Source organism: Hypomesus nipponensis, chromosome 19, assembly GCF_054491055.1.
Source record: "Hypomesus nipponensis isolate SF chromosome 19, ASM5449105v1, whole genome shotgun sequence".
Lineage (NCBI taxonomy): Eukaryota > Metazoa > Chordata > Actinopteri > Osmeriformes > Osmeridae > Hypomesus > Hypomesus nipponensis.
Window position 1 is genome coordinate 8,329,369 of NC_140379.1, and position 18,620 is coordinate 8,347,988.

The 18,620-nt window shown below is 43.2% G+C and overlaps 1 protein-coding gene across 1 annotated transcript in view; it reads right to left on the bottom strand.

Moving 5' to 3' along the window:
* Positions 1-18,620, bottom strand: part of ntrk3b (neurotrophic tyrosine kinase, receptor, type 3b) — an 82,489-nt gene that overhangs the window by 54,655 nt on the left and 9,214 nt on the right. Inside the window, exons 2-3 of the mRNA XM_084682122.1 lie at positions 13,544-13,618; positions 11,159-11,230 (exon numbers count right to left, since the gene is read on the bottom strand). Coding sequence (XP_084538248.1) covers positions 11,159-11,230; positions 13,544-13,618 — 147 coding nt within the window. The remainder of the gene's footprint in view (positions 1-11,158; positions 11,231-13,543; positions 13,619-18,620) is intronic.

Consider the following 18,620-nt stretch of genomic DNA (forward strand, 5'->3'; position numbering starts at 1 on the left):
ACCCACCCCCACTCACTGACTCTCAACACCTTGTTACATAGCTTCTAGATTCCCATCACTAGCCTTGGATCTATCGGCACAGTTCTGGGATAAACTGTCTATAGAAGGTTGGTGAACTGATCTAAAGCACAGAAAATTGTGCTATTAAGTATTCTTTGGTCAGATGGTAAGAAAACACTTTATCATATGATAGAGAATGTTAGATCCACTATGTAAGCCTAAAAACAGCCCAAAGTGGGTGAACGACAGAGTGTGAACTACCAGACATCAATTTGAAAATGAGTCGTAGTAATGGAGTAGTGGAAATGTACTGACTTGAGGTTGATGAAATTGGTCGCATGCATTTCACACCTCGTCTAACATCAGCTATTGGTAAATCCATTGGTATGAGCAGAACCAGGGGTTCCAGGGTTAACATGCTAACCCCAGGCTTGGTCTGCAGGTCTGGAGCACGGAGACTATACATGTGGTTCAATTTAAATAGAGCCAGGCGACAAAACAACCCTGAATTCTATGTTTGTTTTTGTCCTCAGCTCCGCATTACACAGAATGGATTGAACATTGTTTGAGTAATTAAAAGTGTCCACAGGGCTATCAGCTGGTGTTAGGTTTTTGTCTTTGCACAATGAGTTTTTTCTCACCACCAAATACTCTGACAAAAGCTTGGGATTGCAGCTGTCCCAAAGAATGGACACAACTCTTTTCATCAAAAGAGCTGCATGTGCCAAGTCCACAATTTAAACTCTATGCGGTGAGGCAGAATAATTAGCAGAGGTCAACGCCTGTAACATCCCACACTCAATATCATGTCACAAAACATTACAGTAAAGACAACATGAGGAAAATGACAACAGTTAACTGTTTGCATGCAATCAAGGAGAAAACATCACGTGTGTTGTGTGCCTGTGCGTGTATGTGTTTGTGGTCTTCAGTATCCTTCTGCATTAAATTTCTGTCTCCATGGAAACAGCCAGAGCAACAACTGTGGCAAGCGGGGAAATACATCTAATTCTACATTAATCAAGTTATTGAAGAGGCTAGGTAATTTATACAGAAGAGGAAAACGCTCACATGCATCCATTGTCATCAGATCCAGTTCCCTGTTCTGGAGGCGGGGGCTTATGTGGCTGTCTTCAGCTCATGCCTTTCACAAGTCGCCATTCAGATGCAAAGCAAAGGTCATCAGCGTTTGTCATCCAAATGCTATTGTTCAATGTCTTTTAACTGTTATACGGACACAGGAAACATGTTATAAAGCCATGTTGACATCTTCTGTTTGGCACCTCTGCTAACACAGGCTTTGTTTACAGCTGTTAGTATATATGTAGCATGTGCATTCATACCCATCCAAGTTTGTCGAAAAGTTCAAACATTACTTTAACACTGCCTGACAGATGTTGAGTTTTCAAGACCTGTAGTAGCTAGTGTAACTGATGCTGTTTATTTACATTCAGTTGGGTGTCCGTACAGAGTAATGTTATCTCACAATCTGTGGTTTTCTCCTTGACCGCGCAGTAACAATGGTTCAAGGACACTCGACTGACTCCAGAACAACACAGGCTGGCGCAACGATGATGCAAATTTATGGAAATGTGGAACGAGGCGTTGGTGTGGGGAAGATTTACTGTCTAAGCATCTTCAGAGAATATGTTATAAAAAAAAAGATAGGCCTGAACTCACGCCTTGATAGATGCTGCATGTGCAGTGCACACTTGGCGTAAGATACAGGAAGTCAGCCATGTATGGTCGATGGTTTGGGCAGGCCTGCCAGCCCTCACGAGTGTAGCGTGAGACTTCCGCTGTGCGTCTCTGCATGCACTGAGATGGAGATGTTCTTGGTCAGTAACGTATTGTATATTAGCACATGTTGGCACACACGTGTGCATGTCAAGATGAAATCCCACACCGGTCGGCTGGTCAAAGTCAGCAACTATGGTCTTTGTTCGTGTTGACTCTTACAAGGTCAGAGGATATGCACATTCTGCTGGACTCAACCCGTTGACAGACATCTTGAGAAGTCAAGAAAAACATGGCAGCGCCTGCATTTGTTTACCATCAAAATGGAAAGAATTCAACTCAAACTTGACTATAGAGCTAGCATAAAGTAGTCTGACACACAATCCAAGTAGTGTGCTTCATACTTCCTGAAATCCAACTCTTGCATTACCTAAAAATACACATCATTATTTCAAGCATGCACAGTGCACAGTTGGAATTTGATTTGAAATGAGCAATAATATTAATCAAACGAGGGGCGTTTTTTGAAACACAACAGGGTTCTGACTCAAACCGTATTATATATTCTAGACCCAGTCGATTGGAAGTAATTACTTAAACAACTCACACCATAATGTCGACAATTGCCCATAAAAGCACAATAATAGCACTTTAACTTGGTGTGTTCACTACTTCTGTATTCCTCTCACTCTATCAACACAATATACCAAAAGTGAGTAGGTCTCAGAAGCATTTGAATGTATCACATTAGGGTAGGCATAGAGACAAAGTGAATCCCCCCAGTTTCACTGGTCTCCCAGAGTTGACAGGAGCTCATCTGTAATGTCCACCACTGATTGCCTTGTCTTTGATTCATCCTCATTGTGAGTTGAACGACCATAATGAATTCAGGGGGCCAGACCTCATGCCTCAAACCCATAATCCTGGAAGGTGACAGCCGACTCATTCTCCCTCTATGCTAGGAGAAATGAGGAGGACCACATTCCAAACATGAAAACGCTGCCACCCCCGGTCAGCCCGAATCAAACAGCGCTCGCTCTACTGCTTTTACAGCTGACACCACTCAGTAGGACTGTTTTCTGTGCTGCCTTCCTCTTCGGTCTCCCCTTATTAGACTAGAAGATCCATTTATCCTTTCATCACGTAGCACTCCTGCACCAATAACACAATCATTGTCTGTGCATCATGTGTCTGGTCTGTTTTGGAGAGGTGATGCTCTTCTGGTCCCCTGGTAATCGCTTTGCCCCTTTAAAGGGAGGAGGCCGGCGGGATGGGGGCGCAGGGCCGTTAATCACACCAGCGTACAGCAGGCACTTGGTGGCTTGATAGCCTTTCCTGGTCGAAGTGAGGTGTGAGCGGGTGCTGATGTCGGAAGCGGTGGGAGAGGGAAAAGAGAGAGTTGGGTTGGGGATGGAGCGACTGGTGGGGCTGGTGGTGGGTTATTAGCTTCAGCCCGGGCCCCGGCTGGCTGATAGCCACCTCTGCATCGTATCTCCCAGCAACCCCCTCTGCTACGGCTGTCATGCACTGCCACCTGGGGCGGCCATCTTGACTTGTTCTGACGGGCACTGCCAGGACTGAGCCGCCGGGGAAGAGAGGGGGGCAACAGCAGATGGTCCTGTAAAACTGGCAGGGGTGACGTGGTTGACACAGAGCCAGGCACCCCTGTGAATCTCAAAGCAGCAGGACCCTACCTTGACCCAATGGGTACTGCCAGGTCCTAATTCCCCTCTCCCCTTTACAGACCAAAGACCAAGCCGTTGAGACAAAGGGGCAGGATTGAAGGTGTCCAGAAAGGCCTGTCTCCCAATAACCCGCTGGTTGTTGCAGCACACTCAGCCAACTGCCCCATTAGAAATATTTTTATACATCTTGGCTCTGCTTGCCAACGGTGGCAGCAACAGCAGTAACCTCGTGGCTAACCTTACAAATGTGCACATGAATGAGATCAGACAGCACAGAGAGATGGTCAAAGACCGTGCCAGCAAAATGACAAACAAAAATCTTGCAAATGGTTCTTAGTATCCCTCGGGTGACTAGGCATAAGTATGCCTACTTGTCAAAAATGTACTTCAAAGGACATCAGCTTTAAAAGTAATATTTTACAACTAAAAAATGCATATTTTTCACAGATGTATATAACATCCATCCACATTTGACCATCTACATCTAAAATACACTTTGTGTATTTTAATCTTTCCTACTTTTATGTTTTCTATCATGACATCTATTGGCTGATGGAACAAGCCATGGTTCCACTGTTCTGTGACCTGTGGTTTTCTGTGGTAAATACAACAAGGAAACTGGATGAAGTTCCAGTAGGAGTCCAGTAAGAGTATTGGGAAAGCATGCATCACATCTAGAAACAGCAGAGAAGGGACTTTTATTCATCCAGTGGCCATGAGCTGACCTGCAGTATTCCATTTACAGTTTCCGCTCTTTCACATCCTCAGAGGTTTGTGAAAGACAGTATTCCCAGACTTTTTGTCTTTCAAACACACAGACACACAAGAAAAGAGGATTAAAGTGTTCAGCATCTATAGGATTAGGGAAGGAGCATGGATAAAAAAGTGGGTGCAAGCTGTGGTAGAAAAAACATAGACATGTTCTTGTAATCAGGCAGGGCACTGTTCAAAACCAAGGCTGTGTAAGCTGCATTGTCGATATGCTCCAAGCTAATGTGCAACACAAAGGCAATCCTGCGAGTTACCCAGTTTGCCAGTTAGCAGAGCCAAAGAATGCTATGTCAATGTTTTACTGTCCTCTGACATCACTGAAAGTGCCATAGCCTTTCTTTAACTTCCTCTGTTTTAATTAGATCATTAGCTGAACAGATTTAATTACAGCACAGAGCAGAACGGTTTGTATTAAATTTGCACCTGGCAATCTTGGTCACCAAAACCCCCCCTTACAAAAACCAAAAAATGAGAGGGACCTGTTTTTCAAGGACAAGCCGCACATTAGGCCGGTCAGTTCTGCCTTGACTGTCCAGACTTATTGCTGCAAATATATACATCCCTGGGGACTTTCCCCTCTGTCAAACGTGGACACTTTTCGAGAGCATTCTTCTGATTACACAAGCGCAGACATTTGTGGTGCAAAAAAAATAACGAAAAACATTCCATCAATTCAAAAATTTGCCTTGAGGATTTGAGTGCTGGAGACACTTGGGAACAAAATGTCACTGCTGCTAGGATATGAGTGTTGAAATATTATTTTAATATATTTTCATGACTGTTTTCAAAGACCTATGACTCCAACTGTAAACACAGCTTGTTTCCAGAGGATGCTTCCACACTTGATTGGCAGTGGACATGAGACGAAGTAATAAGGAATGGAGTATTCAACACTAAAAAGTATTTATTTTAGACCGAAAGCCTCCACAGAAGGATTTCTGTGCATAAACTTGCCATGAGGCAGCTTGACAATGTGACAGTAGCTAACTGAGGCATCCCACTGCCAAAGACAGACATCCCATTGGCACCCGCCTCCACAAAAACTCTAACCCCCTCCCCCCTTCCTGTGCCTCACCCCCGCACTACCCTCATCCCCCATCTGGCACCACAGGTAAAAAACAACAACATTGAGCCGTTTCTTTCTGTCTCTGTCACAGTCGAATCAGCCAGCTGACAGCATTGCTGGATGCCACCGGCAGAGCAGGGTGGGCCGCCCTACAGTGGATACCATCGGGGCGAGGTGTGAAGAGAATATCTCAATCCAATCCCAGAGCGGCACGGTAAATAGCAATCTGTGAAGGCAGAGCAATCCTCATCCTCTTGTCCAAACAGATCTGGGTGGTTTCTCACTCCCCAAACTTTGATTGACAAGCCCGGCCGTTGCTAGCGCTGTGTACATAGAGTGTCAGGCCTCCGCCAGACTGCTGTCTGTCAACGGACAGGTTTTGGCATCGAGATGGAGGAATAGGGGGATGAAGGGAGGAGGGCAGGACAGGAAGACGGGGGGGCTGATGTTCAATGGAGATGAAAGACCTTCATCTGACCAGCAGCAACTCCTGAGCTGGCGTTTCCTCGATTTGTTTTGGTGAAACATTAGGCACAATTCACTCATGTCAGGATTGTATTCGCATTGCTGCCTCCCACTAATCACTGTGTTGCTGGGAAGTACCCTTACACTGCATTTGGCAGACCATACACAAATGCCCCACTTAAATAAAAGCATTGCTTCTGCTGGATGAACAACAGTTATTTTAGTTGTGCCGGCTGTTTTATGACAAAAAAAACAAAAACATCATCTGGGAAAAAATGCTACCCGAACAGAAAAGAACTTGTCTGTATCTGAGCCCTTTAGAATTGCGTCGAGGTAATGCGAGCAGGCGGGGTCACGCTTCCCTGAACTCTCTGTGTGAGAGTTGAACTTGAGGCTGCAGAAAACAACTCGGTATTGCAGCCAATATTGATCTGGAAGCCCTGTGTCACGCTGGTTGACAGGGAGCCCCCTGGGTGTCAGGCTGCTGAGTCCTCCTCTGCAGTGTAACCACGGCGATTAGCCCAGCACCCGGACTCACTCTGAGAACAGAACGAGCGTCATGAAGTTTTAGGATCAGTTAGAGTGCTATAATTATGGATCTAAAGATGGGCCTGGTCTGGCCTGGCCTAGCCTGGCCTGCATGCCAGTATGGGGCCGTGTCTTTGTCAGTCTGTCTTTCATTGTCTCTGTCTTTCTGTCTCTCTCTTTGTGTTTTTATGTTTTCACAAAAGTTATGCATCCACATAAAACACATTCTTCCGCAAACACACACTCGGAGAGTGATACCCCAAAGGTACATGGAAAAAGAGGATACGGATTCTTAATGATTCATGCAAAATGTTCATGTGAGATATGTTAAAGAACTCCTACCACCATGCATCAAACACTCCATTGTTCATGTACTGTGTGGAGAGAACTTTAATTAAGATGGCCTTAAGTGACAGACTCCACACCCACACAGTCGACTTCACTTACCATAATTCAGTTGTCAGGAAATATACTCAGAAAATATCACGCTGAATATAATGTCCTACCAATTAACTCATCTGTAATGATGATCCTGTTTCCATTGCAGTTCTTCCAACCCAACTCAGGGGAATTGTTTCTATGTTGACCTACATACGTATTTGCTGTATATATAAAATGTATTTTATTGCTAACATATCAATGTTTTCATTGAATGTTTTTAATTTGAACAATTCCCCACTTTACTTTTCCAATTTCTCAACAATTATCTGCTATGCACCAAACTGTTAGAAATGCTCTTTTGGAAGGACCTTTCCCTGCTAATATCTTGTAGTCTCACTCAACAATATACCATCTTTAGTGGGTTCAACCACTGCATTTCATATTCACTCAAACAGCCTCACATTTACTGTTTGTCTAGATTTAGATTCACTACAATATTACAGGCTCTGCCTGGAGATGAGCTCTGCATACTCTACAGGGCAGTGACATCTCCATTCAAAACCACTGGTGTCTACTCAGACTGTGGGCAGCGGACCCTAAAACCTGCCGGCTTGTCTGGCAGATATCATGCTTCGTAGCCCAAGTATCTGGTCCAAGCCGGCCATGTTTACGATGAGATTAGCCCGGAGCATCCAAACATGCTGGAGAGGGGTGGAAAGTAAATAGAAACTCAGTATGATTTTCATGAACGTGTTTATTCAATTTGGGCATCCTGTTTGTTTTTCCAAACTTTCATGCACTGCAGTTGAATCGCCTCCAACTGTGCCCACTTCTGTCTTTTTCTCATTTTGTATCTGTTACGGGCAACTCATCAACATATCTTTAATAGTGACAATTAAATAAGTGGAATAGATTTGGCTTGAGACTCAGTCTATTTGAGGTTACAAACAGTCTAAAGGATGTCTATGTGACACAGAAAAGAGATAAGAAAGCACACTGCCAAGACAGAAGAGATCGTTTACCATTTCCAAAGCTAAAAAGTGACTGGTGTGATGCATTGTGGGTGGGAAAGGTTTTCAAACAGCGGGGGCGGAGTGGTCTACCATCAGAGGAGAATCCTAAAGTACCCTTCAACCCCCAATCATCCTCCACATCCACACGGGCTCTGGCTAAACCCTGGAGCGGATCAAGCTAACTGTTGCAGAAACAGCCTGGTCTGTGGGAGTACATTAGTAGATTGCCAACGGGACCACACAACCTTTATCCACAGAATAACGCCAACTTTCAATTTGACAGACTCTGAATCACCACTGCACCCACACAGAATGGGAACGAGCGTGAGCGTGAGGTGAATAACTGTTGAATCATTAGTTTAAAATGTGTGTGTGTGCGGAAACATGAACATTTACTCACACACTTACTGACCAAATCAAATTAAAATCACACACATAAACACACACACAAACTGTGATGACTCTGGTGAGAAAGAGCTGTCTAAATCACATCCTCATAACCATATCGCCACAGACAGGAGTAAAATCAATAGTATGCATGCCGTTACATAGAGTTTGGCACAAGCACATCTAAATCTATAGTTTTGACATTTATCCATGATCTATGTGGAAAGCAGCATCCCTAAGGCGGTTTGCACAGCATGACAGACTGCTGCAGTGCAACAAGATACAACAGAGCAGGCTAGATGAGCAGTGTATTCACAACCAAGGACATTTGTTAGGTGGAAGGCACAGTCTTATTGCAATCCCAACATGTAGGCGGATCATGTCGTTCGGAAAGCAATAGCATTCTTTGTGCAGACGGAGCAATCTGTGGCTACCACATACTCTTCAATATCACACAAGGAACAGGACTCATTTGCACCTTCAGATTCACTCATCTATTTGTGCTTTACTGTAAAAGCATCCAGCAAAAAAAAAACTCCACATCAAAAATCCTTGCTAAACCAAACCAACACCATCACAGCCTCTAAATTAACTCATTCCCCCAAGAACTCAATAACTGCCGTGGGTCCCCACAAGAATTTCAGGAGCCTCACGTCAGACGAATTCCTCCGAAAGGAGGGTTTTCACATCCAGGCTGCACAAACATAGAATAATCAGGTCTTAATTGAAGATGGGCTCATTCCGGAAGACAGCCGGTGTTAAAGTGACATTTCCGTCTGGAACGTCACGTAGACTGAGGAGATTTAATGAGAGAGACTTCCTACTTCGTTCCTCCCCTGGACCAGCTGACCTTTACTACTGCCCTTGTGACAACAGCCCCTCCAGATTTATTGGGTCTCTCCGTCATATGTGGAATAGAGTGGTGTGTTGTCTGGCCATCCAGACAGACAGTAACCTTTAATTTGCCGCACACACACACACGCGTACGCACACACACACTCTCACTCAAACGGGGACACACAGGACGCACATTAAAGCGGGTGCCAGACCTCCGGCATTAAAAGACCCGGGTCGGGCGGAGCAAACAAGTTGAAAGCCAGAGACCTTGTTTTGGATCTCTTTGTTGTTTAAACCAATTTCCATAGGTGCTTTGACCAAGAGATGGGTGAAGGAGTGAGAGCTGAATGGCTTGGTAGGATGATAGACCTCTGGTTGTTTGTAGTCCCAGACAAAGGAGGGATCAGAGGGAGAAAAGAGACAAACTCAATCTTGTATGTTATTTCATAACCAGGGGGATTGTTTACAGGAATTATGACTATGGATTTCTAGTAGGCTGTGGATTGATCCTGGTCTGCAGCATGGTCTTGCAAGGCACACAAATTGATACTATGCCGCTGAAAGAAGGTTCTAGGTTGATTGTGAGGCTTTGTCCCCTGAGCATTCAGCCTCTTGGTGGAGTAGATCTCCAGACAGAATGGCTTCAAAAACAAAACAGGTAAGTGATGGAATCAGATGTCTCTTGAGTTCTGTAAGCTTGTGCGCTTTTAACAAGTAAGGGAATTGGCCACGTACTTCAAACATTATCATTCATCATTAGGGACGCAAAACATGTACAGAAACCATTCTCAAAGCCTAAGAAAAGACTGCACTGAAGAAATAAACTCATAAATAACTGATTGAGTTCTTCAGACTCCATGCAAACCGTGATGACAGCCTTTCCTCCCCAAGTAGGCTGTCAGCTCCAGAATAGAATCTTTACCACAGCTTCGTCTTCCCTCTTAGAGGATCTGCTTCCAGCCCTCAGCACAGAAGTCTCCGCCCCTTTCAAACCCACAGTCCCAAGAAAGACATAAACCATCATCATCTTTGTCACAGAACACCCATCCCCATTTTTAATGAGTCCACAATTAGCATGTCCATCTGCTCCATTTGTGACTCAAGTGAAGGCAGCCTTTTAATGACTTTTATCCCATTCATTAAATGTTGATGAGCTACTTCGGATGAGCCAGTCGACTCGCTAGGCAGAGCGAGTGGGTCCACCCACTCCTTGTGGAAAAGCGCACACATGCATATAGAGAACCTTTTCAAACACAAGAAGGACGAATGTCATAGTCAAATAAATAACCCTTTACAGAAATACCTTAAGTAAACCAACAACATTTGGCGTGCTTGAACTAAAAAGATTACACCCTTATGCAGACACACATATATCTACTATATTTACACTGTAAGCGTAAGTCTGTGAATTTGGCTCTGGAAGATAGTTGATATAGTAACGGTGGTCTGTTCAGGTGGCAGGCTGAGATTTACTTTCTCTTCATGTTTACTCCCAGAAAAGTTAAGAAAACATAAAGTTATAAAGTGTCACATCTGCCTTTGTTAAATAAATTATCCTTATCCTTCCCGAATCTTTCTGGTACTTAGGTAAAATGTGGACACCACCTCCAGGCAAACTAAATTGAACTGCATTTTTTATGTGTTACTTTCTGCACAAAAAAACGAAGCAAATAGGATCTCAATTATCTGTGTTATAAAATGGTGCTGTTATTTACTATGTGACATGGTAAAAATTTAGAAATACCAATGACAATGTTGCACAGCCTAATATCAGTACCATCAAGTCTCCCATGACTACAATTCAACAGGCAACATGTACTGGTAATCACCTTGCCAGCAAGTTGTTTTCAATATAGTAGATATTCAAAAACAAGGATTGAGTCAAAAAACAAGTTCTAAGTTAGTTGTTACTTGAATAACTGAGTCTATGCTGTGTTACATTATTCTTCCACTTCACAATGTATTGTGGTCTAACATACAACGTAGAGCTGATTCAATTACTATTTGCAAATAATTAGATTTCTTCGTAATCCAATACCTGGGTAAGGATAGCTTGTTTGCCACTGCAAACAAAAAACTATTGTCTGAACATTTTTGACTGTGAAACAAATCAAGCCTATCTCAATTAATTTTTAAGCGTGTCATTGATGGCCCAGGTACAATATAGACCAATAAGAAAGCAGCTGCTCAAATGTGTAATCTCCCAGAAAACAGATCATTTCGAGGCTGGGCAGTGACACTTTTAAACCAAGGAAGGGCAGTGATCACAGTTCAACGTATGTACTTACATGTAGCGTAGATGAGGGTTCTGAGCAAACGCCCTTGGCTGAATCACCCGCAGATTACAGTTCATTATTGTTCTGAAAGAGACATATACACAGTCAGTTTAAGGTTTCAGCATCAGTATTCATGGGATGCTGAAAATAATTACTTCAAAAGAATCTATGCATTGGCCCTATTCAGCTTGGAGGATCCTCCTCATCTATGCAATGTTTAAAATGATTGGGGTTGGTAGTTACTAGCTATCCAGTTTAGCAGCATGCTAATCCAACATACTTAACTGTCAATCAATACCCTTAAATAGGATCATGGATTGCTATTTACCTAAGCATTCAAATTAACTGTAATTTACTGTTTGGTAACTTAGAGGCCTGTGCTAACGATAATATACTTTTGTATATGTGCTGTTGGGGACAATATTGCTGGCCTAGCTAATGCACTATTGGATAACTCACTAGTGCTTGGCTGAGAATGATGCTAACCTAGCTAATTAACTGTTGTGTGTGCTAGACACTCTTCTATGTGATAGCCTATAAGTAATGCTAGGCCAGTAATGACATCTAATCTGCTCATCTCCATGTACCATTTTCTCTTGAAGAAGTCATTGACATCATTGGGAGGCCCTGTAACACAGTATGCCCATCTACTTTAGCTGCTGGTGCCAATTATCGTTTCTCCTCTGATCACTGCTGTTCTGCACTGATCTCGAGCCATTCATTACTGAAATGGGATGTAAAAACTGATTACTGTTAATACACTTTCTGTTGTTCACTGAATAGTGAACACCCAGCGACAGCCCACACAGTGAGCTATTTCAACATATTCTGGGTGTACTTTACAATTCACAATAGCTGGGAGGGTTTATTTAAAATAGATCAGACCATATATGACAAGCAACATTATAAATAAAAATGCCTGTTGGCTAAATTGTTTGTGTGAACTCACTCACCAAACCTGTAACTGATGGAAAGACCAAAAATGCATTATTTTGCATTCGTAGTGATTTCTAGACCGAGCATTTGTATAGCTAGCAATGTGATTTTAAGATTGAATAAGCCTATATTGACGACATGACATGGTTTCAGTGGCTTCATGGTCAGATTGAGCACCTATTATAAAAAGTGCTCCCCCAACAGTGAAAACAGATTAGTGGTCAAGGACTGTGACACAGATAGCACAGGGCCTACCAGACTCCAACAGCCTCTGTGAGAGAATTAACACCGGCCCTATGGCCTTGTCACATGTCCCTGCAGTTGTTTATATTCAAATGTCGCTCTCTCTGACAGGAGAGGAGATTTGAGCAGGGCCACGTTCGGCTGACCGACCTTGGTGGCCCTTGCCAACGCCACGGAAGGTCTGGGTAGCCAGAACGGCATCTCCAGGCGTAGGAGGGGAGTGTCCCGATGAGAGGCGGCAGGTGAGAGGAGATGGTAATGAGAAAAATGCTAATTTATCTGTGGGGATATTGCACTTGGCCTCCCTGATGAGGGATCAAGGAGAGCGGGGGAAGAGGCCAGCTTTGTCTTCAGGGTGCAGGAAAGGAAGAGACGGATGTTCTTCACAGGGGAAAGGGGGTGGGAGGTAGAGAGGAGGGACAGGGTAGGAGGAGGGTGTAAGGACACAGTGTGTGGGTAGAGAGGAGGGACAGAAGACAGGGTAACATTGCTTTGAGAAAAAAAACAGAAAAGAGAAGAAAAAAAGCTACGCAAAAGCAAGGGCCTCCTTAATTCAATTTTACCCGCTGCTTTTTAGCATTATTTGATCAGTGGCAAAGCGAAGCGAGGGGGATGTTCTGCCTGCGTGTGACTGGGTGAGAATTAAAAGCTTGTTTAAAGATCAGCTTGTATTATCATCAGTTATACAGTCACAAACCCTCCTCCCCTCTCGCCTCGCCTGCAGACTAACACCTTGTCATCTCCTGAGAGAATTAGCCTGGAAAAAATACTGGCCATTAAATCCTGATGTCTTGCTTGTGATGCAACAGCCACATGTGCTTATTCCTATGGCTGCTTCGCTGTTTCCCTGTGGGCAGCAAATATTCAGCTCTCTACTGCAGTCAGCTTGATCGCAAACACTGATAAGGCACAAAGCAGGTTACAATGGCGCTTCCCACTTCCCTGGGCTGCCTGCACCACTGTGAGTGCAATGCAGTGAAGTATTCATCACCCTGGCACTATCCAAAACCAGCTCCCACTCACAAACTCGCCAACTACTCCCTCAACACTTTTGTAGATCTGAAAGCCTGGAAAAGATCTAGGCAAGCTGGTAATGGGCCTCTTTCTCCCTCCGATGGGCTAGATTAAATCTATCTCCGAAATTGTTTAGACCTATCCAAAACAAACAACTAGGAATAAACACAAGGGCCCTTAGAGGGCTTCAGTAGTTACACTCACAGTCTCTGTAGTCCAGTGTAGAGCTCCATATCCACATCTTTTAGAGTCTGCAGGCCCGTCCAGTTCTCTATATGTCTGCAACAAGGAAAAAAGATATATTAAAAGTCATTTTTTATTAATTTGTGAAGAAAAACGAAAATATGTAGTAGAAATAGCAGCATAGCAGAGGTTTTTCTCTCACTCCAAGTTGCTAAGTAGACTTCAACCATGCAAGGGTATTTTCAAAGTTTTGTGAATCCATACTCATTTAAATTGCTAGTTCTGACAGAGCGTGCTCTGTTGACTTCTGATAGATTTAATTGCCCAGGAGACGGTCTCTGAAGCTTTATATAAGTGTTGGGGAAAATGTACAACTGCAGACAACTTTACTTATACAGACGCTACAGTATCAGCCCCCCACAGAGGACCCTATAACCTAATTGTCATGGGAGACTAACATGAAAAGCAGTGCCTCCAACTGTGTGCATACGCTTGCAAATTAGCTTCAAGGTAAGAGAGTATTTGTAAATGATTTGTGTATAAAAGCACTAAAATAGCATTGAGTTGGAGGAGGTAACCAGGGGGGTCTTGATGATACCAAAGTCATGGTGACTGCTTTATTGTCAGTAGAGTGAGGGAGAGAGAGAGAGAGAGAGAGAGAGAGAGAGAGAGAGACATAAAGAGAGAGAGACACAGAGAGAGACAGACAGACAGAAAAGAGAGAGTGATAAATGATTAAAAGCCAGAAATGCACCTCTATTTCACACGTTCAATCCGAAATATCATATGTCAAATCAATCTCTTTAACCCATGTCAAAACACTGAGTAATTTACATTCACCAAATGTCAGGCCAAGCTGCCTGAGCTGATTGTCTATTCAAAATGAATCTGGTAGCTGCCAAGCAAGACATATACATCCAAAGGACATCGGAACGGTGTTCCAACCAAAGGCCTCCCCAAAATCACCACCATCTTTAAACAATACCCAGCAAGGTAACAACTACAGTATCCTTGTTACTTTCAGCTCATTCACACACAAGCCACACACGTACACACACACACACACACCAGTCCGGTGCTGCAATGTTTCGATGAATGTTATTGAAGACAGTCAGTCCTCAGAGAGCAGTGATCTTGTGGCAAGTAGCTGAGCAGTGATGTGGTACACCATGAAGAAGGGCTAGGGGTTTTTCCCATGCTCCTTTTTGGTTTCTCACAGCATTGGTGGGATCCTGATTTCCCAGCAGAACACAACAGAGGGGTTGGTTGGCTGCAGCACTGCAGTTGCCACAGACCAATGCACACAAGAAATGAAGCCTGCACATTGGGAGCTCATCCGTAGAGCACAGAGAAAGGATCTGTACACGTGTGTTTGTGTAATTCGTACGAGCATGATATATTAGAATTGTTTTAGTATGCGGTGTATAGTTTTCACAGGGAAATTTGAGGCTTTGTTGTGACAAAGCAAATGCACCAAATGACACAGATGTAAAGGAAGCACTGACACTGAAGGAATTCAAACTTGATTGTTATCTCTATAAAAATATGAACTTGTCTATGAACTAAACTTGAATTTTCTACTTCAGAATACTGTTCAACGGGGCTGTCGTTACTGGTGACGAGACACTTTGGCTACTTCCCAAATCTGATTCCTAATTAATAGCCAACTAATACCGTAATATGTGCTGGGAATTGACAACAACGCCTTGAAGATTTTATTTTATTAGAGTGTCCTTTTCCAGCATGAAAACCTTGAAGATATAAACAGCACATATCAAGATCAATGCGATCAGAGATGAAAAGCACAAGACGGCTGTTATGAAGTAAAACCAACCAGAAACCACGTTAACTCCAATTAACGAGGGAGCTGGAAACGTGGGAATTGAGTTTGATAATGCCTTTACCTGATATGTTCCTTCAGAAGACAAATGTTCAAGTTAGAGAATAAAGACAAATACAACAGAAATAGAAGAGCATCCCCAGTCCAGCCACCTCAGAAGAACACATTTGATGCACAGGGTGGCAACACATGGTGAATCTATTTCAAAATCTTGTCAAGAGACTCTCTACACAAACATCGAAGAGGCCCCAAATTGTTTTTCCCGTAATCTCCCCTGATTCCCCCCATTGTTTCCAATACTGCTGTCTCTCCGTGATTTACGACTCTGTTGGAATGATGTACAACAGTTGTACTCCTTCCTTAATGGGAAAATGTTTAATAAAATAGAATGTCTTGGGAGTGCTCTCGGGACATTGATCTACATTCTTTTCTCCCTTTGCTGTTTCCATAAAGGCCAGAAGCAGTGAAACACTCCTTCAGTGTGGGTGGATGGTAGTGAAGCTCCAATCTAGATTAAAATACAACCGCTAGCATCAATCAGACCACCCATTGTTCTTCGAACTCGCTTTACTATAGAACCATGGTAAACACAGTCTGAGGTAGACATTCTGATTATGTAAAAGAAGGCCATTGAGAAACACGTTGTGACAGGACCAGGGCCGTTGGTGGGAGGGTGGCTAGCGTGTGTAGGTCTACAGATTACACTGTGTCTGGTGCGTTGGAACAAGTCATCCTCCAAACCAATCATGAGGTACATTAGGCATTCACAACTTGTAAATGGGAGTCGAGTATTACACTGATTCCTTCGTTTTTTCTCTCTCTGTGTCCTCCACAAAAGACAAAAGCATGGCATGTTGCATCTTCATTATGCAAATGCAATCACACCCTCACCCATACACACACAGACAGATGCACAGGCTTCCTTTCTAATGCATGTGCCTATGAAATTATATCTGCCTCCCATCTGTTTGCAGAATCAGTTTGGAAAATGGCCTCCAACATTCACATTAATATACAAATTCAACTGGGACCCCTGTTCACATATGAATGAGAGGAGCTCAATCCAGCTCTCAGTGCTGTGGATCCACATGCTACATGATGCCAGGCAGCTTCTGGAGGAAGGTGTCAGGTCTCAGAGAGGGCTGTTCCATGATCATTGATATTTGACACCAGGCAGAATATGGTTTAGGACTTTACCTGGGTGTTGACATGTATTTTGGAACATGAGAAAGGGACAAGAACAGACGATGATGTATAAAGGTGCCTGAAACAACCCCCACCACACGCACAGGTTTTAGACACTAATCATCAGACACACCTTATATGGGAAAATATAAACTGAAAACATTAAGGAGACACATTTAAGAAAAGTATGAAAAACTGACCATGCAAGCTGTAAGAATTCCTCTCAATTACTATATCACTAGGCACTGCTGGGTGAGGAATATGATATCGATATCAAAGTGACAGTCAAAATTGACCAAATTACGACTACATTGGAAATGATTCCCCCCTCAGAAGCTATGGATTCAGCACTTAAGATAATGCCCAAAATTCACCAGCAATCGAGGTAGAAAAAGTGAGGCAACTGTGGAATAGAGAGAAAGAACCACAACAAAGAGACTTTGAATCAATACCAACAGAAATGAAAAATGCTGAGAATGAAATTTCAATTGATTGGTTAGCTCCATTGCAGGTCTCTAAGGGAACTATCCTATGGAGGACAAGTACTCAATTGGTCAAGTCCACTGACCAATGGACCCACTGACCAATAAAATTGTTTGCGTGGAGTTATATGTACTACCGGTATTCCAGAACAATTTTACATTCTAGTATATTTTATGTGTACCGATCAAGATGTCTACATCTATAACATAGACTTTATAATATTATTATAGAGAAGGCTTCTCTGCACTCTGTACAGCAGGACTGAAAACATGTTACTTGTTGTAATTCTGGGATGCCACCTGTTGGTCTGGTCATATCACATGACAGACAGATCTCAGCCTGCCAATTCACATCTGCTAAATGCCCTTTGACCTTCCTTCCCTGCAGCAACCCTGGCTGCCAACGCTAACTGTGTGGTCTTGGCATCATGGCACCATTGTAACATGGAACTCTTTACACAAAATAGTCAATGTACTACACAGTCAAGCGACCGAGTACAATACAGTTTGTCATATCACAGCCATGCTGTTTGTTGATGTAAGGGGACGGTCATATGTATGGTATTGTGTGGCATTACCCTACCAACAATGAAAATCCACATGTACAGCAGTTTTCTTGCCAATTCAAAGTCTGATCATTTTTGGGGGGGACATTTTCTGTTTCTTTGAATGCATACTCTGAGATGCAATGGAAGCAATGGAAAAATCACAAAAGGTGTCTTTATAAATCAAATGTGTTGTCCTCGTCCTTTGGTTGGCCCAAAAGCTTCTGTCATTGGTTTACAGATTGGGATTTTGGTGTAAAAACCTAAACCCCTGAGCGTCACCCTCAGAGCAGGCTCATTCAATCGTGAGGGTAAACTTGGCAGTGCTAAACGTAGATGCGGCGAGGCGTGCTCTGAAATGTATCTACACTCTGCACATGACTAAGCACTGGTTTCTGCCCAAAATGAAAATGACTATAATTAGCTTCCAATTTGCCAGGAGTCATCAGACTATGATCCCCCCGCCTGCCGGCTTGCCCCCCCCCCCCCCTCGCTAAAGCTTTGACATACTGAAACACAAGCTACTTTTTATCTTAAACACTTCTACTCTACTACTCTAAAGTTTCAATAGATTACAACACTGACTACACATTAAACCAGTTCAAAAGAGCATTAAACAGATGATCAATGATCTCACTAGTCAGTCAAATCAAATTGTATGTAAATGATTTAACTGCAGGTTAAAAAATAACACGGCAACCACAACTAATCGCTCCCTGAAGCATCCTTCCCTGAGGAAGAATGGGTATAGGCTTGTTTTGTTTACATGAGTTACACAGCCAGCATGTGTGGCTGGGCCAAACCCCTCTGACAGAGTGTTGTAGCGCTATATTCTTGTTAACACTACTAATTTTATTTGCCGTCATGAAGCAAACTCTTAATCATATTGGGCACACTCTGCCCCTGAAAATAGGGCCCAGGAGCTTGGCTTCACATCCACTGGTTTCCCAGGCCCGAGACGTCCCTTCTAATTACCCATCGCAGGGTTATGGTGAGGATAAAAATAAGGAGTTGCATTTTGGTGGCAATGTTTACCAGGTTACCAT